The sequence below is a fragment of the Erythrolamprus reginae genome, chromosome 3 (assembly GCF_031021105.1).
Source record: "Erythrolamprus reginae isolate rEryReg1 chromosome 3, rEryReg1.hap1, whole genome shotgun sequence".
Taxonomy (NCBI): Eukaryota; Metazoa; Chordata; class Lepidosauria; order Squamata; family Dipsadidae; genus Erythrolamprus; species Erythrolamprus reginae.
In genome coordinates, this window is record NC_091952.1 from 153698761 (window position 1) to 153721634 (window position 22874).

General features: G+C 41.1%; 1 protein-coding gene across 3 annotated transcripts in view; it reads right to left on the bottom strand.

Moving 5' to 3' along the window:
- The window catches only part of TMEFF1 (transmembrane protein with EGF like and two follistatin like domains 1), a 162654-nt gene that overhangs the window by 121362 nt on the left and 18418 nt on the right, over positions 1 to 22874 (bottom strand). The window contains exon 1 of one of the 3 annotated variants that reach the window (XM_070749074.1): positions 11593 to 12087. The exons of 1 other annotated variant lie outside the window; for it this stretch is intronic. In XM_070749074.1, the coding sequence (XP_070605175.1) occupies positions 11593 to 11767 (175 nt within the window). In that variant the 5' untranslated portion in view covers positions 11768 to 12087. Of the gene's footprint in view, positions 1 to 11592; positions 12088 to 22874 lie in introns of those variants that run through there. One more of the 3 variants, XM_070749077.1, reaches the window with a different exon arrangement.

The following is a 22874-nucleotide window of genomic DNA, read 5'->3' on the forward strand; positions in this document are numbered from 1 at the left end:
TCATCATCGTAACTTCTAAGTTTTCTTTGCTTTCAGATAACAAACAAGTGTTTTCTGTGTATTTCATGTAATTAGTGTTTACATCAGTTGTCATCCCTTCTAATCTTTCCAATCTTAAAATATAATTTTAAAAAAATAGTATATACACATAAAACACATACATAAACAAGTCAGTCAATTAATATATTTTAATTATTTATTAATTAATTAATTAATATTAATGTTCTAAGTTAAATGAATATAAGAAAGATATACTGTACATCCTAAACATTGCACCGACCTCCATGGGATCACCTAGCATTTGGGATGCTTGACAATCTGTTTGTGCTTATGACCAGTTGCCAAGTACCTTGTGATCATGCAGTCAACATTTGCCATCTTCTCTGCCAGCTTTCCCAGGCAGTCAATGGGAAGACCAGCAAGGAAGGTTGCGAGATGCTGCCACTTGCTAAGAGGATATCCCCTCTGGAGGCTGCCTTCTGAATGGAGCTCAGCCCCTCCAGTATAACTCCAGAAACTGGGCTTGGTTCCCAAAGATTCCATTTCTGCTGCCCAGCAGAGGCATTTTCTTCTGCACACAGAAGAGTGCTTTAAAGCTGGTAAATGCCATTGTTCTGAACTAGCTCAAAAGATTGGCGTTCAATAGCTCTCTAGCCTTCTTTCAAGCAAAGGCCCCTGTTCTAAAAGCTAGAAAGGATTGTAACCTAAGGAATGATTATGTTCTCTAGCTTTCTAACCATTAGAAAATTTAGAAGGACATGACATCATATAATTAACACAAGGTGGAGAATTAAAAATCCCTTCGATGAGTAATCACGTATTCTAGTACTGTACTCCCATTAGGACTCAATATGTTCTGAGTTTTAGCAAAATCTACCAGTCAAAAATGTTTCTCGCTGTTGTGTGGAGGGAAACAAGTTTGTGGGACTATCATAAAAAAAGTTCAACCAATTATTTCCAATTTCTTGCAAGGCATTTTACAATAGTCCCACAAACGTGGCACATCACTTGGCCTTTGGCCTGAGCGGCACTCGTAAAGCAGCTGCTTCATGGACGATGGGATGGCCTACTTCAATGGTTACACCGTTAGATAACGAGGACGCGAGGTATGTAGCTAGGCCTCCTGCTACTTTTGTGGCTGCAAAAGTGGCATAAGTGGCACCCGCAAAGCAGCTGCTTTGTGGATGATGGGATGGCCTGCTGAGACCCTTCAGCAGCTAGTGTCAGGGGTGACTCGCCCCTTTGCCTTCTACTGGGACATGGAGGGGTGGAAATAGGACCTTCCCAAAAGTAAAGCCAAGCACTTATTTCGGAGGGCCAAAGGAAAATAAGACCCAGTTTTATTTTTGGGGAAACAGGGTAGAGGCTATAAAATAGTATTCCTACTAAACGTAAGTTAAATATATAATTATTCTCTTTGTATGCAATCAATATATAAAATATTGTCAAGATTTCAAGATACCATTTGCACAGAGGGCCTATTGTTTATTACCATTACCATAAATTACTATTACCATAAATCTATACAGTATTTAATAAGGCTTTACTATATAGAAATGTCCACTTTATGCATTATATTATAGGCACGTACTTCCTAAAGTCATTTGGAATCAATTGAGTGAGCACATGGTCTTTCAAGCCATACTTATAAACACAACAGCAAGACTCTTCCAATCCCCACTTACAAACTCTGGCAAACCTCTAGTTTACTATTACAATTTTGGTTTCGGATATGGATATGGATGTTTGGGATATGAATTTAGCTATTTCAGTAGCTATACTTGTAAATGTCTCGACTGAAACTGTTAACTACTGAACAACCTCTTGGATTCATTAAATCCAAGTTGCAGTTGCAAATGTTTTTGCTCTCCAGAATCAGGGAGAAGTTCTATAAATTCTCAAAGTGTCAACAATGCTGTCTACCACTTTAGATTGCACAATGTAACACATTTTCAATACATATTGAATATCTCTATTGACTATAGAGGAGTTTCAGGAAAAACAAATAGAGATACCACTGTACTGGATAGAGACATTGATGAAAAAAGCAATCGTCAGGGAACAAGAAACATCCTCATTTATCCCATTACAAATGGTACCTCTCCTAAAGTTCTCCTTCTCTTGTTACTTACAGCAGTGTTTCCCAACCTTTTTTGAGCCGCGGCACATTATTCACATTTTCAAAATCCTGGGGAACATTGAAGGGGGGGGGGGGGGCAAAAAAGTTTGGACAAAAAAAATCTCTCTTCCTCCCTTTCGCTCTCTTTCTCTCTCCCTCCCTCTTTCTCTCCCTTCCTCTTTCTCTCTCCCTTCCTTCCTCTCTCTTTTGCTCTTTTTCTCTCTCCCTCCTTCCCCCCTCTTGCTGTCTCTTTCTTTCTTTCTTTCTTTCCTTTCTTTCTTTCTCTCATTCTGTCTCTCTTGCTATCTCTTTCTTTCTCTCTTCCTTCCTTCCTCTCTCTTTTGCTCTTTCTCTCTCCCTCCTTCCCCCCCTCTTGCTGTCTCTTTCTTTCTTTCTCTCATTCTGTCTCTCTTGCTATCTCTTTCTCTCTCCCTCCTTCGCCCCTCTTGCTGTCTCTTTCTCTCTCTCATTCTTTCTCTCTTCCTTCCTTCCTTTCTCTTTGCTCTCTTTCTCTCTCCCTCCTTCCCCTCTCTTGCTGTCTCTCTTTCTTTCTCTTTTTCTCTCTCTCATTCTGTCTCTCTTGCTATCTCTTCCTTTCTTTCTTTCTTTCTTTCTTTCTCTCTTCCTTCCTTCCTCTCTCTTTTGCTCTTTCTCTCTCCCCCCTTCCCCCCTCTTGCTGTCTCTTTCTTTCTCTTTCTCTCTCTCTTTCATTCATTCTGTCTCTCTTGCTATCTCTTTCTCTCTGTTCCTTTCTTTCTCTCTCTTGTTCTCTCTCTTCCTTTCTTCTCTGCTGTGAGAAGGTTTTCTCCGAGTGCTCGCCGCCGTTGCAGCCACCACTGCAGGAAGAGCTGGAGAAAGGGGCAGATCAGGCGGGCGGGCGTCAGCGGCGAGAAGCCAGGGGCATGAGGGGGGCGGAGGCACTGGGGGTGGGGGCAGCCGCGGCACCGGCCTCCGCACTTTCATCGCTCCCCACCCCAAACTCCAACGCCCAGCTCCTTGCGCGGCACTGGAAAAGGGTGTTGCATTGCCGGCTACTACCTGGTGCTACCAAAGAATCTCCAGCTGGGCGGGGCGCTGCCGGTGCCTCCGACCTGGACCTCCCACTCGCAGCGCAAAGAATGAAGCTCTCCTTTTTCCTGCCTTCCTTCTTTGGGGCCCAGCAGGAGAGCGCCGGAAGCAGCGGCAGCACCCCGCCCAGCTGGAGCTTCCCTAGGAGCTTCGCGGCACACTTGACCGTGTCTTGCGGCACACTAGTGTGCCGCGGCACACCGGTTGGGAAACGCTGACTTACAGTAAGAACTACATAACAGGCTCCATGATTCCTCAACTGTGGTTCTCAACCCTTCTAATGCCACAACCCATTAATACAGTTCCTCATGTTGTGGTCTAGTGCCAATTCTCCCAACAGAACTTTAAGCCGATTGGCAGGAAGGTCAGAGGGACCCTCCACTGCAAATGCCTGATTGGTCGAATTGTTCCTATCACCATGGGAAATTTGTCTTTTCCTGTGGTCTTAGACAAACCTTGTGAAATGGTCATTCGACTCCCAAAGGGGTCCCGACCCCCAGGTTGAGAACCACTGTTCTACAACATCTGCCTGGACCTGAACATCTCATTCATCTCTTTAAATCCAAAGTGAAAATATAAACCTTGAAAGAGTTTGCAATTTCATCTGAACTTCTATAAATACTAAAACCATGAAAAGGCTGGAGGCAGCCAAGAAGCACGTTGTACAGTGGTTACTTGTGGCTACTTGTCCATTGAAATAATTGATGATATCTTTCAATTATTGGCGTCATCTGTCAGAAAAGTTCACGATTCCCTTATTTCTCATCTTCTGTAACACTTAAATTATTCTGTGACCTACTTCATTAGTTCTATTTCCCATATGTCATTATTAATACATTGCTATAGAATGATGCTTTTTGGGTTTCTCTTAAATAGACTTTGAGGGGAAAATAGTATTTGAAGAGCTGAAATAGATTTTATAATTATTTCATACTGGAATATTTATCAACTCCAAGACCAATGTTTTTCAGATAGAAAATGTACTTTATTGTTCTACATGTAGGCAAGCTGTTTAAAACTGTTCATCAAATTAGGCAGAGAACTATTCCCATAATGAACAGTCCATATGGAACAGTACAAATTAATAAATAGTTTAAAAGCATCTGATGTTGCATTGAGATTAAAAATAAGCAGAAGGAGAGATTATCAGCCCTTTGAATTGAAAACTAGCAGAAGACCCAGGGGTGGTGGCAAAAGGCAGTAAAAGGCTTTCCAGAAAATATTAGAAAAATCATATTTAGTGGGTACAGACTTTGCATGTTGAAAAGTATGCCAATTTATGTTATTACTAGGATAACAGCAGAAGACCATTCTGGTTTTAATAGTACCATAATCCATTGGAAACAAACATGGAGTTAAAAGGAAATTCTTCCTTATATCTAATACTGTCAAGCTGTGACATTTGCTATGGCAAGATATAGTATCAGCTACCAACTTGGACAACTTTAAAGAGGATTAAGCAAATAGAAGGTTGGGTATCAACAACTCCCATAGTCTCCTTCCCCAAAGCATTGCTCTTACTAATTTTAATCTGGTCCAGATAGCTTTTCTTAGGTTTTGTTCAAAATTTTTATCAACAACAACGATATTGTTTCTAAAATATACTAATTAATTCTTTTTAATTTCTCAAGTAAACCCATTAATTACCAGACAATACAAACTAAATTTAGCAATCTTAAAAAAAAACACCACACATTTTAAGGAGATCGTTATTACTTTTATTTATTTCTATTAGACATAGAGCCCAATGAATCACCTTCCCCCTGAACACTGGGGAAAAACTCACTGAGCCTGCAATCTTGGTAATCACTTCTGGAGGGCAATACTCAGTGAAAACAACAGTGCTGAATGCATGTACAGTATTGCATTGTAGCTCTTCCAGATAAGCCAAAAGGATGAAGTCACCCACCAGGTTAAATAAAAAACAAATAAATCACTTGGTGTTATTCCTGAATCAATCTGACATAGAAGATTCACTGGGGTAATCACAATTCACTTTCTTCCTTCCGCATGCAGCATTGATGATAGTTCTCGCTTGGTGCGCCAAGCAAACACCAAATGCCCTCCTTTCAATGCAGGGTCATGGAGCTAACTCATCATCATCATCATCATCATCATTTTCATCATCCCACTTCTTTTTGAAACTTTTCTTTTGAAAAGCACAATAACTGTTCTAAATCAAAGCAGTCACCCTGCCCCTTTCCTCACTCCATGCTTCCTCCCTCTTGAGAAGAACACAACAACAACTAAAGGAAATTTAGCTTAGCCTCAACCATGCCCTATAGCAGAAAGAGCTAGAGCAATGGATCTCAACCTGGGGTTTGGGATCCCTTTGGATGTCAAATGACCATTTCACAGGGGCTGCCTAAGACCACGGGAAAAGACAAATTTCCCATGATGTTAGGAACTAAAGCTTCTATTCTGGCACCTGGGAACATATTTTTTTACAATCCGACCAATCAGGCGTTTACAGTGGGGGTGTTCCTCTGACCATCCTGCCAATCAACTTAAAGCTCTGTTGGGAGAATTGGTGCTAGATTTATGGTTGGAGGTCACCACAACATGAGGACCTGTATTAAGGGGTTGAGGCATTAGAAAGGTTGAGAACCACTGAGCTAGAAGATCTGCTCCATTTCTCTTGCCCTATAACTACAGTTCAGAAGTTCAGTCTGCGAACAGAAGTACTATTTTCTCAAAGCCTGCAACTGGCAAGGGAAATTGCCCGCTCCTGCTGTTGCTAGCAGTTTTACCAGCAGAAGGACATTATTTCTTTACATTAATATAAATGCAATCTCAATGTAACACTGCTCTCCACTGTCTTTGAAACTACATCAGATCTATTGACCAATTATTGAACTGAGTTATCCTCTTGCTTTTAGAAAACAAAACACTTCGTTCTGAGCAAGAAAAATGTGAAATTTGTCATCATGAGATGGCAAAAAAAAAATAATGCTTTTTTTTTGCTGTCCTATCCCTAAATTTTTAACATGAGTAAAGGGGGAAAGTGACATTATGTATTTCAATAAACACTAATGAACACCTGTCAACTCTACATACGTTTTATTTTCAGTAAAGGGAAAAAACTGTATAAAAGATATATCTGAAGGGGTGGATGGGGTTAAGTTTGAAATTAGATTTACTGAACAGCTACATTTTTTAAGCAAGGAAGATAGATTCCGTTCACTGATGAGAATGGAATGAGACTAAGCAATAATCTAAAATTATTCAATCCTAAAGTAGGTTAATAAGATTTACAGAAGAAAAATTACCCGTCTCCTTCTTGCTTCCTCCAGCCATATTGGTTGTAACGAGGCAGGAGATGGCTGGGAATTAAGGAATAGGAGGAATTTTGCCTCTTTGAAGTTCCATAAGGTATTTTATCATCTAATTCAACCAAACTACTTAGAGAAAGAGTTTGAAATTGCTTATTTGAAAGATTTTTTTCCCATTAAGATCTTAATTAACGTCTTACTCATTATATCTTAATTGCCATACAAAGATGTGTGAATAATAGAACATGATCCAGGGAGGAATCCGCTAGAATTGCTCATGCCAGGACAAGAGATTCTGATAGAAGAAGAATGTTAGCATGGATTATGCAAATATAATCCTGGCACTGCCTTGTAATTCTGTCAAATATCACCAGTACAATGAGAGATTAAGTCAGAAGGAAGGGGGAGAGTATACATAAGGAATAATGGATTATTTGGATGACCAGAAAGAAAAGAGAAAGAATTCTAGTTATAGTCATAGGGCATCTGTATGACTTATTATCAAATATCTGCATAAGGAAATATAAAGAAAAGGGGAAACATGGCTCCCTAAAAGGTAATCTGTCATTACTGGACACAGAAGATGCACATTGCAAAAGGCGGAAGCTATACTTTGAAAAGAACATCAGCTACAGCGTCCTTGTGTACACCAGATAAATTAATTTCATTTGAAAGTCTGTGTTGTATCCAAATTAAGCAGCTCTGAATATAAAGAAGACCCTTGGGAGATATTTCCATACTAAGTATTATAATTTGCAGAATATGTTCTCCAATTACACAAGTAAACCAAAACCTTTGCAGTCTTGCTTTTATGTTATACTGTTCAATTTTGTTTTCTTGTTCTTTATGCTGAATGCATGTGATTTCTCTTCGTTTAAAAAAGCACTACCATATTCATAGGCGTTATAGAGAAATATCAGGTCCAAGAATCTGCTTTGTCTGCCAGCTTTTTAAAATGAATCTCACTGACTTTCTCATGCAGCATGCAATCTATATATGCTGGTTAGACGAACTGGCATTTGACAGTAGCAAATTAACCTGCTAATCTTTCTTTGCACAAAACATGATATGGTAAGTCATTAGGTAGATGCCAAAGGAAACCAAGTAAAGCATGCAAGAGCAACACTTTGCTCAAATACACCATCAACATGTCTATAATCACAGCATGAGAAACTCCACAAGCAAGGATCAAACAAAGGTGAAATTTACATTGTGGGATGACTTTTGCTTCTGTGAGAAATTGCTAACCACACCAACACCACTGTCAGGGTTGTCTATAACAAAGAAGGCATAGTGCAATATAAATATTTTTTAAGTTACAAATCCAATGTAACACTTCCAGATATTAGCCTATGGCTGTATACATGGAAATAAGTCACATGCTAGACCTTAGATATAGGTTGAATGCTGGAATTTAAACGTGCAGGGAGGGGGGGCAGATTCAGAATGTTTAGAAAAATTCTAAGCATCTCATGCTTAGAAATTTGGAGGAATCTGCAGGAAAGAAAGAGTTCCACAGTCTCTTCCTCCTTTTTACTTTTCCTTCCTCATTATGCTCCAATATTCTAAAACATAGATCATTCCATTGTTACACCTGTTTAGGGGCTGTTGCCTGCTCCTCTGCCTGCTCAACACAAACCTATACAGTCATGGTGGCAAACCTATGGAATGCATGCCGGAAGCGGCACACAGAGCCATCCCGTGCAGGATGCGTGGCCTCGCTGGCTCCTCTGCTGCATTCCTGTGCATACACGCGCACTGATCAGTTGGCCTTCGCACATGTGGGGCTGTGCATGTGCACACCGGCACCCGAGCTTCCGGGTTCCCTTCGCGAGCATGTGCAACAACCAGCTGTTCATCAGGTATACATCCATGCCGGAAACCGGAAGTTCGGATGCCAGCATGCACATGCACAGCGGACCGCTGCACTTCCGGGTTTTGCCAAACTCACCCGCATGAAGGCAAGGTAATGCAGTCTAGACAAGAAGGTTTGGCATGTCGTTTCTGGCATGCAGACAGCAAGCGGGGATACGAAAATGTTAGCCACCACTGCTATATAGTACACGTTTAAGTTTAATTCTAGTTATTTCCTGTAGAATTTGCTCTTTAGCAAGTCTCAAAAAGGCTATAATCTTAAAATTGCAATCCTACAGAAACTTGCTTAAAAAACCCTACATTGAAATTAATTCCTGAAAAGGCCAGGGAAATATGTTGTCAATAACAGGGTACCAAAATAGAGCACTATATAAAGTGCTCAAAGCTGTTTAAAAAGTGGCAGGCGTCTTCATCTTTCAGAGAAAACAATGAGATTGGAAAGAAGAATCACTTATGAATCTCTCATGAATTTGGCACTAGCAGTTGCAGGTAATTTCTACTAGCAATCCTTTCAGAGCAATCATGCTCTTCAAATGGGGGGGGATGGCATACAAAAATGACAGCTAGAATGCTTTGAGGAAGGCAAAGCACTAGTCAAAAGGAACAATGAACTAGAAATATGATTAAGAAAACCCAATCCCAATTACGTATACGTTTCATTTCTTCTTGTTTCTTAGTAGTTTAAATACTACTAATTTGGAAATAAATGTGAAGTTAAGAAGAACAAATTGATTTTTGCAAGGTATTGAGACAAGGCATTTAAAAAATTACATTTGTTCTGATCACAAAAATATTTTACAATTAAGTCTTTCTAGATAAAAGAGGCTAGAATTGATCTAGAAGCTTGTGTTATATTTATTAATGCTGCAAACCTGACAAGAAGTAAGACAATTATCTAAACAGGTTTCAGAAACAACATCTCAGCATTTGGAGTTTCTCAGGCAATCTTTTTAAGAAACAGAGGTGAAAAAAGAGTGGGAAAGTGATGAGTATGGATGCAGCAAATGTGGTGATAATACACTGAAATATATCCAGGAGAAATAAAATAGATGCTACCTTCTTTTTGCTTTTTACCTTTCGTTGCCTTTTGAACAGAAATGATTTTCTCTTCTTGTGCCACAACTAAAAAAGTACAATTTTCAAATCAGAGCTGGACTGTTTTTCTTCCAGCAATAGGAAATGAACTCAAATCACCTGGCCAATTTTCCAGCTGAATGAACTGTTGACCCTTTCACTGCTCACAAAAAGGTCAATGTTCACATTCCCAGATTTATTTTTCCATGTTTATGTCAGAGAGAACATGGGGCTCTGAGATGCATGTGAAAGGAAAAGAGGGGAAGAAAGAGGGAGCTTCTGTTGAGACCTCTTTGTATACAAAAGAAATGTGATGATGATAAAGTGTGAGATTTTATAGGCCAGTGTGATTTTGGACCTAGGAAGCATTTAGTTTCCACAATAGAAGTGTACACATCTGAAGTAAAAAAAAGAAAAAAGAAAATCTTCTTGAATTCAGCAGGATTTATTTCCAAGTAAGCCAATTTAAAAAGATGTTGCTAGTGAAACCGAAAATAAGCCCAGTTGAATTTTGCTTACTTTGGAAAATACACATATAGAGTGTTGGGCTATGAATATGTTTTGAAGATTAACCCGCAATCCCCACCTGTCTATTCAGAAAGGAAGACCTGCTGAATAACATCTTGCTCATAGGTAAGTTATAGAACTGCACCTGCAGAGACTGTCATTTTCAAGTAACAATTCTATAACTTACCAAAGAACAATCTGGTGCAATCCCCTGTGTACGAAAATCATGTCCGATAGCAGGGGTCTCCAGCCTTGGCAACTTTAAACCTGGCGGACTTCAATTCCCAGAACTCCCCAGCCAGCTTTGCTTTGCTAGGGTGTTCTGGGAGTTGAAGTCCTCCAGGCTTAAAGTTGCCAAAGTTGGAGACTCCTGTTCTATAGCCCAGGGCTGAACCTTGGGTCCATAGCAATGAAGGGCTGCTCGTCTTTGGCGCTACCGATGTGCCCTCTGAGGCTGTCACAGGCACGTGCAGGTCCGGCAGGCACGCACACACCCGTCGGTTCAAGATATGGCATCTGCGCATGCACAGCTAGCAGAATCTTGTGTGAGGATGCGCACGTGAGTGAGATTTTGGTGATTTCCGCTGACATTTTGGCTTCCGCGCATACGCAGAAGCAAAAAATTGCCAAAAATTGCCGAAATCTCGTTTGCACGAGCATCCTCAGGCGAGATGTTGCTTGCTGATATTTTTTAAGAAGGCACATGTGTGTGCGTCTGGGGGTGCACAGCTGCACACGCATCCTGGAATTTCCTACCAGGATGGAGCACCTGACCGTAACAGCTGCTGCCCATCACTGGTCCAAAGGCAGACTGGTTGAAATGAAGCTCTAGACTGCTTCCATCCAGAGGTGGGCTGCTAAGGTGCAAAGGGGATGTGTGCTCGCCCCTGTGGCTCTGAGTGCTAGCGAGGTCCAGCACAATGATGCTATCTGCCTAGGTGCAGTAGCATCATTGCACTGAACTCCACTAGCACAGAGCCACGGGGGCGAGATCACCTCACGGTTCCACTTTAGCAGCCCATCTCTGCTACCACCCATGTCCACCTGCCCAACCTGACGATGGCCTCCGGGCAAGCGGGATTCTGGCCAGCTGCTGCCATCGGCTCCTCTTCTTTACGTTGCAGACCCGTGTAGCAGAGAGAGACACAGAAGCAGATCTATCAGATGAAACTAACAGGAACCTATCTGAGGGGAACCTATCTCGCGGCATATTAAAGAGGCAGCAACCGTCCCCCAGAGCCTGAAATCCCCGGCGCGTGTCGACGTTGGAGCAAAGCGCCACGGAATTGCAGCGGCTCTCGCTTTTCGGAACCGGAACGTGGCGCGGGGAATTTGGGGGCGGGAAAGGAGGGAGAGAGAAGGCAGGCAGGCAGGCAAGTGGCGTGACGGTTTTCAAAAGTGTGCCTGACGAGCAAGACAAAGATGGGGCTGGCTAGCGACGGAGCTCTTGAAGCATGGAAGGGAAGGAGGGGGTCCACGGACGAGAACTGAAGAAGGAAGGAGCCCATGTGGCGCGGCTGGCCGACCTGGGCGTCTTGAGGCGAAAAACCCCCCTCAGCGGTTAAGGGCGCGAAAGACGGGGAAGATAAGCACGGGAAGGAAGGATGCTCAGCGTGGGTAGCCGAAGCGCTTGTGGGGCCATCCGACCCTGCACCCCGCTCCCCGGCCGCAGCTTACCTGAGCAGTTACCGCCCGCCTTCCCCTTGCCGGCACAATCGGCGGCGGGCGCGGCGGCGGGGGAGAGAGGGTTGGACGTCCGAACGGGACCGAGCGTGCAAAGAGCCACCGCCAGCATCAGGAACACGGCGTCGTTGGAGCCGGGCGAGGTCCGGGGCCGGGCGGCGGCCGCCATGGCGAGGGCTTGCAAAGGGGGGAGGAGGGAGACGGGAGGCCCTTTCTGGGTCTCAGCGGGCGCCGCCGGGAGGAGCGCGGACCCACCGGCCTTGCTGGCAGCCAGCGCTCCGCATCCCGGAGCCTCGTTCTTGTCCCAATTTCGTTCCCGGCGGTTGTGTTTTGGTTTCGGGGTGTGTTTTTCCCACCTCTCTGCTCCAGCTTCTGGGAGCCGGCAGGGGTAGCCTCGCCTCCCCGCGTTCCCCTTTGTGCGCTGCTCTTGCTGTCGTGGTCGATGCTGCTGCTACTGCTGCCGGCGTCGCCGCCGCTACCGCTCAGGCTACAACAAAGGGAAGGGAGGGGGAGATGGAGGCAGGGGGAGGGGGAGAAGATGGGAGTGGGGTCCACGTGATGCCGCCAGCCTCCTCCTCCTCCCCCCCCGGGACCGGGACAGAAGGGGGCTCCGACTCCGGGTCGCCACGCCCCCCTCTTTCCCGACCGTCACCACTTGCCCGTCCGCGGCTGGGGGGAGGGGTGGGTGGGCGGCGCCTTCAAGTAGCGCCCGGGGCACCTTGCTCGGTCGCGCGCCGGTCTTGGGAAAAGAGGACGCGCGCTCGGGCCGCTCCTCCTCCGCACGTGAAGCCTGCCGTGGGGGGTGGCCGCGTTGGCCGGTCGGAGTTTTGCCTCAGGAACTGGGGCGTTTAAAATCACCTCCTTGGAACTAGCTGAGAATTAAACTGACGAGAATTGAAAATGCACGTTGGCAAATTCAAAGGTTCCAGTGAGCTCCGTAGTTGTGTTGGTTCCCCAAAGAGCATATTCAGGATTAGGCAGTACCGCGTTTCTTCTCTTTTTTTTGAATGGGAGGGGTTGATCTAGCACACGGGTCTCCAACCATGGCAACTTTAAGACTTGTGGACTTCAATTCCTAGAATTCCTCAGCCAGTTTTTCAGGTGGCAATTCTATAACTCAGTATTTCCCACCCTTGGCAACTTTAAGAGATCTGGACTGCAACTCCCAGAATTCCCCAGCCAGTGAATGCTGCCTGGGGAATTCTGGGAGTTGAAGTCCAGATCTCTTCAAGTTGCCAGGGCTGGGAAACGCTACTATAACTTACCTAAGAACAATCAGGTGCAATCCCCTGTGTATGGAAAATCATGTTCTATAGCAAGGGTCTCCCACCTTGGCCACTTTAAGCCTGGGGGACTTCAATTCCCAGAGTTCCCCAGCCAGCTTTGCTGGCTTGAGGAGTTCTGGAAGTTGAAGTCCACAAGTCTTAAAGTGGCCAAGGTTGGAGACCCCTGATCTAGAGCCTTTCCTCATTGCTGAGGTAATCCTATCCACCAAGCCTGAAGTTGCCACAACCACAATAGTGACATGAAATGTGCTGCTGTTCCCATTGCTGATTTCTTTCCTGTTTCTTTTGATTCTGTTCTCAAGCACTGCCAGTCATACAAACCAATGACTGTGGAAGTGCAACGGATTGTGGCTGTCCATGGATGGAGTTTGTAATAAAGGGGGAAACATTGCTGTTGCTATTGCTGTCATATTGATACAGGTAAGGATGTTTGAAAGTTGTTTCCCTCATCAGTTGGGTTATGACATGACATTTCAGAATAAAAAGAAGTTGCCATGGCATGTTTATGTGATGGTTAAGTCCAAGTGGGAAAGATCAGTAAACACAAGACTTTTTAGAAACAAGATTTCAAATCAAATGTATTGTTACAATCGAACAAGGTATTATTCAGGGTGTTTTGCCAACAGCTGTCACTGCATGTTGGTTTTATTTGGAATAAGTAGTGGGGAATAAAGGAAGATTACTTGCAGAATCATCATTAGTGCTAAAACCAAATATTTAAGGCCCTGGTCACAATTCAATAGAATTAAAAACATGGTAAGAGTTACTGAAGGTTTACGCCTGCTTAACACTATAATGTTTTGTGGCCTCTAAAATTGATTTTCCTCTACAGGAGAATAAGACTGATAGAATATGGAAGTACAGTATTCTTTTCAGGCACAATAGGCACAGACTTCTTCAGTAAGTTATGGCAGGTCGCTGCGTGTCATTTGTGGTTGAGCTGAGATTTGATCAAAGGCCTTCCCTGACCTAAGCTTCAATTCTGTTCTCTTCACCAAAATGGTGAGTGGTTATTGGGGAAGACACAAAATAGATACCAATCTGTTTTGATGCAGCCAAGTGATAAAACACACGACCTTTCTTTTCTCATTATCCCAATCAGTGGACCATAAGTGACTGAGTATCTTCCATTTGTCATGTAGAAAAGGATGTTGTGGAAGAAAAATATGGCAAATCCTGTTTTGTAGAAGTCTCAGCTTTCAGTTTCTTGAAGCAATTCAAGAGCCTTCTGCTTTTCAGTAGCACAACTGTGTAGATGAAAATAGTGTACAGATTAATGGCCGTACAGCCTTTGTTCTTCATCTGGAGACGAAATAAACTTTTCATTTTTAATTTTACTTCCATTCAATTGTTTTCACTTCTTAGAGTGTCCAGACAAGTCCCTGCAGTTTTCTTCGCAAGGGTTTTCAGAAGTAGTTTGCTAATGCTTCCTTCCTAGAACTGAGTTATTAACCTGATACCTTAACCCTGTGGTTCTGAACCTTTATAATGCTGCGACCCTTTAATACAGTTCCTCACATTGTGGTGACCTCCAACCATAAGTCTATTATTATTATTATTATTATTATTTATTTATTATTATTATTATTTATTTATTTATTTATTTATTTTTATTATTATTATATTTGTATGCTGCCCTTCTCTGAAGACTTGGGGCGCCCTTCTCTAGCACCAGTTCTCCCAACAGAGCTTTAAGCTGATTGGGAGGAATGTCAGAGAGACACCCCACTATAAACACCTAATTCATCCGACTGTAATAATATGTTCCAAGGCGCCAGAATAGAAGCTTTGGTTCCTAACACCATGGGAAAATTGTTTTTTCCCATGGTTTTAGGTGACCCCTGTGAAACGGTCATTCGACCCCCAAAGGGGTCCCGACCCCCAGGTTGACAACCACTGCTTAATCACTAAATTGTCTGTTTAATCTTTTAATCAAACAATTGTTAAATCAATAACTAACACGTATGCAATGCAGTAACAGATATGCCTCCAACCCTTATTATATTTGGTTTCCTGGAAGATGGCATTGAAATCAGTGAGATTTCAATTCGAGCAAATGTAGATCTGTACTCCTTTGTAATGACTTTCAGTGAAAAGTCATCTAAATGTTTTATATATAAATAAATAACATCATCTAGGATGGTCCTTCTCCAAGTAGCCCCAGATCTAAATGTTGGAAGGTAACAACGAGATTTGTTGATGCCTGCATCCCAATTTAGAAATGTTTTTCCCTGGAAAGTATGCCTGGTAATCTACCCTGGTCTTCATCCAGATTGCCATGACTGTTTTAATCCCTTATTAACAGAAGGATACAGAGGTGGACTTGAAGCAATCATGTGGCAACTGTTACTAAATTATATGCTTTATCAGGAAAACACAGAACTTGAAAAAGAAACTCAAGGTTAACTCTTTTTAGTATAAAAAAGATGGAAGGTAAAACACCAGGTTTTCAGGATTTTGTCACTATATCAATAAAATAGAATTCTAGCATTCCTTATAGTGTCTATTTATTTATTTATTTATTTATTAGATTTATATGCTGCTCATCTTGGCTAGAGGCTATCTTCAGCAGTTTACAAACATCAAAGCCAGAAGGCATTAAAATGCTTTTTGTTTAAAAAAATAATAGTAATAGTCACCGTTAAAAGATGAGGAAGAGAGGAACACAAAGTACGTGGGAAAAGGTAGGGGATTTCTTAATCTAATAGCTACTTTTAGAATGGTACACCACCGTTTTTCTGACATGGCCAATTCAAATGGTTGACATTTATATTGACTATTTGTTTTTAGATCAGCAAAAGGAAACAAAAATAGCATGAAGAGTATTGCAATTGGGCCTGCTTGTTAGGCATTCACAAAACTGCAGGCTGCTTACTAGAAACGGAATATACATGTTCATGATATTCTCTATCAAGTATAGAAGGGCAAATATCCCCAAACACCAAGAACACTGAAGCAGAGAACAATTTTTCATCAGGAATTTTCTGTCTCTATAGAAATAGGTAAAATGTTTAGGAAGAATATTGCACTATGTTTGATTTGGTGCTCAGTCTAATTTACTCCCCCCCACTCATAAATTACAAAACTTTGTGCACTCTGATTTTTTTCATTTTTTTGACTGGGCATTAAGATCTAATATTGTCTTTAGACTATTCTTATCACTTTTAATATGATTTGAAAGTGTTGCATTCTCTTTTCTGAGACCTAGTTAAAATACTCATTTGTAGCATCTTGTGGTCTTGGAGTACTGCATTTTCCACCTGCAGCCTTAATCAGCCACTAGAAAGATAAAAACTATAATTTTAAATTTAATACAAAAAATGTTTACAGCCAATAGAAATAATAACGCAGATGATAGATTTCAGGGAATAGGAAAATTAACAACAAGGGTTAGAATGAAGTTCTGAATAAGAATAATAGCAGAATTTAGAAATATTGTAGAAGGAAAGTGGTATAGTTTAATGAAAACATTAATAATGCAACCTAAAAAGAATGAAAGATATTTCCCAACTTTAATTATTGAAAAGAATGAAGGGAGAAATTTAAAAATAACAGTAAAAGTATTAATGAAGGGTTTCTTCACCAGTTATGGAAGAAAGGAGAAAATAGCTGCATTGATTGATTGCTGAGAAAGACTATCCACCATTATGAAGATGGTAACCTATTGGATTGATCATGATTCCCTTTCTCATAACAGCAACCAATTAGTGGAACTATGTCCTTTTCTTGTCACCAGGGCTGATGCACCCTAGTCATCGATGTGTTTTCTATTCCAAGAGTAGATTTGCTTTGTTCTCATGTTTTGATCCAGACTTTGCAGTTCCAACCTTTCCACCTATTAGATCAAAGCTTCTTGCAGAAAGAGAAAGCTGAAGATGGTTCAGATAGCAATTTAGTTATTTATAATCAGCTTTTATCCTATGACTGCTTTTTTTGTGAATGGAAAGGCCTCCTCATTTGCAAGAGTGCCTAAACATAATCTCAATATTCCAGATGTGTCTAACACTCCAAGATATTAGGCATCTGTGATTCAGAAGCTCCATAAAATTAACATACTCATCACTACCATCATTGCCATTATCATCCATTGTTGTCACATGTGCTTTAATCTTCCTTTCTTGCTCACTAGCCATGTTTGTTGCTATTCTCAAAGTCTATTTTCTTTAATTGTGTTTACATGCTTTTCTGATTTGTAATTACTAGCAGGCTCCCATATAGATTAGATTATTGACTTTTTTTCCAGTCTATCACATTGCATGCTGTGTGCATCTTTATCAAAAAAAAGCAACAATTTATATTTTTCTCTCAGTCTAAAATCTATGAAGTTATATTAGAGCAAAAAATAACTGCAGCATCCACCTTTATCTCCTACCTGTAATATTTAAAGGGCATCTTTGTATCCCAAAGGACATAGAAAACATGTGCCTAGAGTTCTCAGAAAGCTGAAATTCCTTGAGACACTTTAGCTACATATTCTTTGAAATTTATTTTATTTATTTATTTATTGGATTTGTAAGTCGCCCCTCTCCGCAGACTCAGGGCGGCTAACAACAATGATTAAAAAAAACATGTAACAATCCAATTTAATAAAACAACTAAAAACCCTTATTATAAAAACCAAACATACACACAAACATACCATACATAACTTGTAATGGCCTAGGGGGACGAATATCCTAACTCCCCCATGCCTGGCGACAAAGGTGGGTCTTGAGTAATTTGCGAAAGACAAAGAGGGTGGGGGCTGTTCTAATCTCTGGGGGGAGTTGATTCCAGAGGGCTGGGGCCGCCACAGAGAAGGCTCTTCCCCTGGGGCCCGCCAAACAACATTGTTTGGTCGACGGGACCCGGAGAAGGCCAACTCTGTGGGACCTTATCGGCCACTGGGATTCGTGCGGTAGAAGGTGGTTCCGGATGTATTCTGGCCCAATGCCATGTAGGGCTTTAAAGGTCATTACCATGGAAATATCATCCCAAACCGATTTAAAATTTATGATTAATCCACAAGGTTTAGCTTCAAGCTAATTAGTCTAAGTCTTAGAGAAAATGTCCCACATTGGATCCTTTAACTAATAAGAAAAAAAAGAGGATTACATGATAGTAAATGGAAGGAGTGTTTTGTATCCTGTCATGTTTAAGAGTCAGTGCTACCTTACTTTGGCTCTTCCTTGCTTTTTATTTGATGCTTGAAAAAAACTGAAAATAAGGAAAATATGTGCCATGTTGCATAGCGTACAAAAAAAGCCAAAACAAAATACAGAATATAAATATATTTAAAAGCTACCATCTGAACTTAAAACCATTTGCTCAGTACCCATTTATAGCCTCTGCCAGATGCTGCTGTAGTGATATAATGTCTGTATTAATCACCTACAGATGGTCCTTCACTTACCACCACAATTTTGACCAGAATTTCTGTTGCTAAAAACTGGCAATTGTTAAGTGCATCCAATTTTATTATATTTTTTTGCCATGGTTAAGCGAATCCAACTTAAGTGCAGTTGTTAAGCAAATCCAAGTTCCCTATTACCCACATTTTTCAGAGTATAAGAAGCACCTTTTCCACCCTAAAGGAGGCTGAAAATTTGGGTGTGTCTTATACTCTGAATGTAGCTTTTTTTAAAAAGCCTTTTTCCCCAGCCCTAACAAGGTACTAATGATCTTCCCGGCTCTTCCTGGCTTGCAGGCTTGTTTTCATCGCTGCTCCCTCTGAAAAAGGCTTTTTTCCAGCCCTAATGAGATGCTAACAATCTTCCTGGCTTGCAGGATTTTTTCACTGCTACTCCGAAGATAGGTTTTTTCCAGCGCTAAGTCTTTGCAGGCTCGTTTTCATTGCTACTCCCTCTGAAGAATATTTTTCTTCAGCCCTAACCAGGAGGTAAAATAATGTGCTGAAGCTGACCAGACTTGGGATGCTAACCAAATGAATACCTGGTAGGTATATTTTTTCCTCCCTATTTTTCTCCCCCAAACTAAGATGCCTCTTATACTCCGGTGGGTCTTATACTTCAGAAAAATAAGATAATTTTGCTTATCAGAAGCCAGCTGGGAAAATCACAAAGAGCGAAATCACAATATCACTGTGGGATGCTGCAACTGTCATAAATACATACCAGCTGCCGAGCACCCATATTTTGATTTTGTGGTCATGGGGAGGGGGATGCTGTGACAATTATAAGTGCGATAAGCAGCCATGTGTCATTTTTTAATGCCATTGTAATTTCAAAGAGTCACTAATGAATCTAAGTCAAGTAAAAAGTGATTCTACAAGAGGCTAGAAATCTAAATATAAAAATGCCTAGCATAGATATATAATACTTCCAAGCTAAATTGCTAATATCTAAAATTATAAGTTATTGGGTGTTAACTAAATCTCTTTGAAAAGAATCTTCTATATGTGAGGCTACAAAACTGGGAAGGCTCTTTCTTATAACCAACCAACTACATTTATTCATTGGAGATTATATAGAAGGACTTTAAAGATAATTTCTGTTATTGGGCAGCTACATTTTGGACTGGTCTTAGAAATATCATTATAGTTCCATTTAGTAATACTGAAATTTTGCCTCCTTTATTTAAGCAACTGTTTTAATTGTAAATGCTTGATAAGTTGATATCTCTTTTAATTTTTTAAAAATACTGTATAGACTCAATTACCTTACTAAGTCATCAGGCAGTTGATTTCATTTTAGCTTAGCATATTGTTAATTGAATTGTTGATTGAATGAATGTTAACTGAATTTTTTAATTTTTAGGGTGTTTTTAAGCTTTTTAATTATTATTAATTGGATCAAATTGTTTTATTGTGTATTCCTTGTTTGTTGTGAGCCGTTCCGAGTCCACGGAGAGGGGCGGCATACAAATCCAATAAATAAATAATAAATATTGGGCAGACATAGTAAGGTTTATTTAATTCACAATGCCTGAATCCAGTAATTGTTTATACATTGGGAAAGGAAGCAAAGAAAGAAAGGCCTCATTTTTTTATGATGTACACAGACTTTTTTTATGAAATTTCTAATCAAGCAGCTTTTAAAAGCAATAGTCAAGTTGACAAAATGTATTTTGCAGAAACAAGAATAAACTCCTTATCACTGTCTCTTTCAAATCACTAATTCTTTGGAAAATATGTTTTGTCTGCATGATCTTTGAGCAGTGTTTGACTGACTGTTTTGCTGAGATGCGTTTTTGCTGAAAGAGAAGCATGTTTACAATTGGCCTTAATGTAAGAAAAAGAATATAGAGTAAGCAGTTAAAAAAAAAAGCAAATGTATTGCCAAACAACTGCTAACTATTTCATATATCTTGGTTTTTTTACTAAATATGTTCTACAAATTAAACAAGTTGAGCCAAGTTCAACTAAGTTTTGGACCTAATAAGGTCATCATTGGTATCATTCAGTCTTGAAAGACTGTGATATCATGCTCTGGAAAGAGTTCCTAAAAGTCTTCAGAGAAAGGCGGCACACAAATCTAATAAATAATAAGACAAGACGGAGTGGCTGTGGGTTTTGCCTCCCAAGGACAATTCTATCTGTCCGTCCATCACCCTGGGGAGGGAATTATTGACCCCCTCAGAGAGGGTCTGCAACTTGGGCGTCCTCCTCGATCCACAGCTCACATTAGAGAAACACCTTTCAGCTGTGGCGAGGGGGGCGTTTGCCCAGGTTCGCCTGGTGCGCCAGCTGCGGCCCTATTTGGACCGGGAGTCACTGCTCACAGTCACTCATGCCCTCATCACCTCGAGGCTCGACTACTGTAACGCTCTCTACATGGGGCTACCTTTGAAAAGTGTTCTGAAACTTCAGATCGTGCAGAATGCAGCTGCGAGAGCAATCATGGACTTCTCTAAGTATGCCCATATTACTCCAACACTCCGCAGTCTGCATTGGTTGCCGATCAGTTTCTGGTCACAATTCAAAGTGTTGGTTATGACCTATAAAGCCCTTCATGGCACCGGACCAGAATATCTTCGGGACCGCCTCCTGCCGCACGAATCCCAGCGACCGGTTAGGTCCCACAGAGTCGGCCTTCTTCGGGTCCCGTCGACTAAACAATGTCGTCTGGCGGGACCCAGGGGAAGAGCCTTCTCTGTGGGGGGGGCGACCCTCTGGAACCAGCTCCCCCCTGAGATTAGGATTGCCCCCACCCTCTCTGCCTTTCGTAAACTCCTTAAGACCCACCTCTGCCGTCAGGCATGGGGGAACTAAAACACCTCCCCCTTGCCCATGCTGTTTTGTTGATTGATTAGGACTGTGTGCCTGTTTTATATATATATTGGGATTGTTTTATGAAATTACTAATTTTATATTGTAATTAGATTGGTGGGCATTGGATTTGTTATTGTGTACTGTTTTTTATTATTGTTGTGAGCCGCCCCGAGTTTTCGGAGAGGGGCGGCATATAAATCCAATAAATCTAATCTAATCTAATAATAATAATAATAATAATAATAATAATAATAATAATAATAATTTTTAAAAAAGATGTCTGCAAAGCCGGAGTAACCTATTCAGAGCAAGAGGCCTGGGTAGATTAGTATGGAGAATAGACTGTTACTCAAACTGCAGATCCCCCCTCTCCACAACTCTGAAATAATCCAATGGAATGGCACCAGCTACGTTGCAGGAGTTATCAGAACATGACTGCACAGAGTCATGAACTGCTTCTGGGACTCTGGCTCCAGATTTTGCCTCAAGGTTTGCTCCTGTAGCCTTTTCCAATTATGGATATAGCCACAAAGCAGTGGAGGTTTGCAGTCAGAGTTTCCCTTCTCCTAGAAGATGGTTTTGCAGCTTTATGTACGTTGGGTCGTACAGCCCTCTTCTGCCTTCAAAACTGTTAGCCATCTTCTCCTGTAATCCTGGAAAAGGGCCCTTACAAGGTGCTACCAGCCGGGCCAGCTGGACCAAGGGTTTTTTTAAAAAAAATTTAAAAATATCTTTATTGATTATTTACATTGATAAAAACAAGACAACATAAAAAGAAAGCATACATACAGACAAGACAAAATAAAGCATTATGCTTTATACATTAAGTAGCTTTGGTATCAGAACTTAGTATGGATACCTGCTATATAGCAGGATATTTTTGTTCGCAGCTTATTCATTTACAACCATTTCAATTCTTACTTACTAGTGCACGTTAGTCTCCTTATGTTATCAATATCTATTTCTTTATGTTTCCTTTCATTTCAACTGTATTTATTCTTTATTATAGTAACTATATTTACATTTGACAACAGTTTGCTGCCAACCTACCTTCCATTGAGGACCTGTATACTGCACGAGTCAAAAAGAGGATCGGGAAAATATTTACTGACCCCCGCATCCTGGACATAAACTGTTTCAACTCCTACCCTCAAAACATCGCTACAGAGCACTGCACACCAAGACAACTAGACACAAGAACAGTTTTTCCCCACACACCATCACTCTACTAAACAAATAATTCCCTCAACACTGTCAGACTTTTTACTAAATCTGCACTTCTATTCTACTAGTTTTTCTCATCATTCCTATAATCCTTTTCCTCCCACTTAGAACTGTATGACTGTAACTTGTTGCTTGTATCCTAAGATTTTTATTAATATTGATTGTTTCTTCATTGCTTATTTGAGCCCTATGACAATCATTAAGTGTTGTACCACAGGATTCTTGACAAATGTATCTTTTTCTTTTATGTACGTTGAGAGCATCTGCACCAAGACAAATTCCTTGTGTGTCAAATCACACTTGGCCAATAAAATTATATTCTATTCTAAATCACATACTTTTTATTTCTTTCCTCCTCTAGATATCTCCCTTCCTCTTTTCTTCTCTTTCTTCCTTTCCCCACAAACAAATAAGATGTTCATTTGCCCAGCACTCCCCATATTGAGCAAATATTAAATGCAAATGGATTTTGCAGCCTAGCCAGGCTGACTGGCTAGCTGACTTTGCAGACTATAAATGCTGGCACCAGCTCCATCATGCTCCTTTGAATCCAGAGG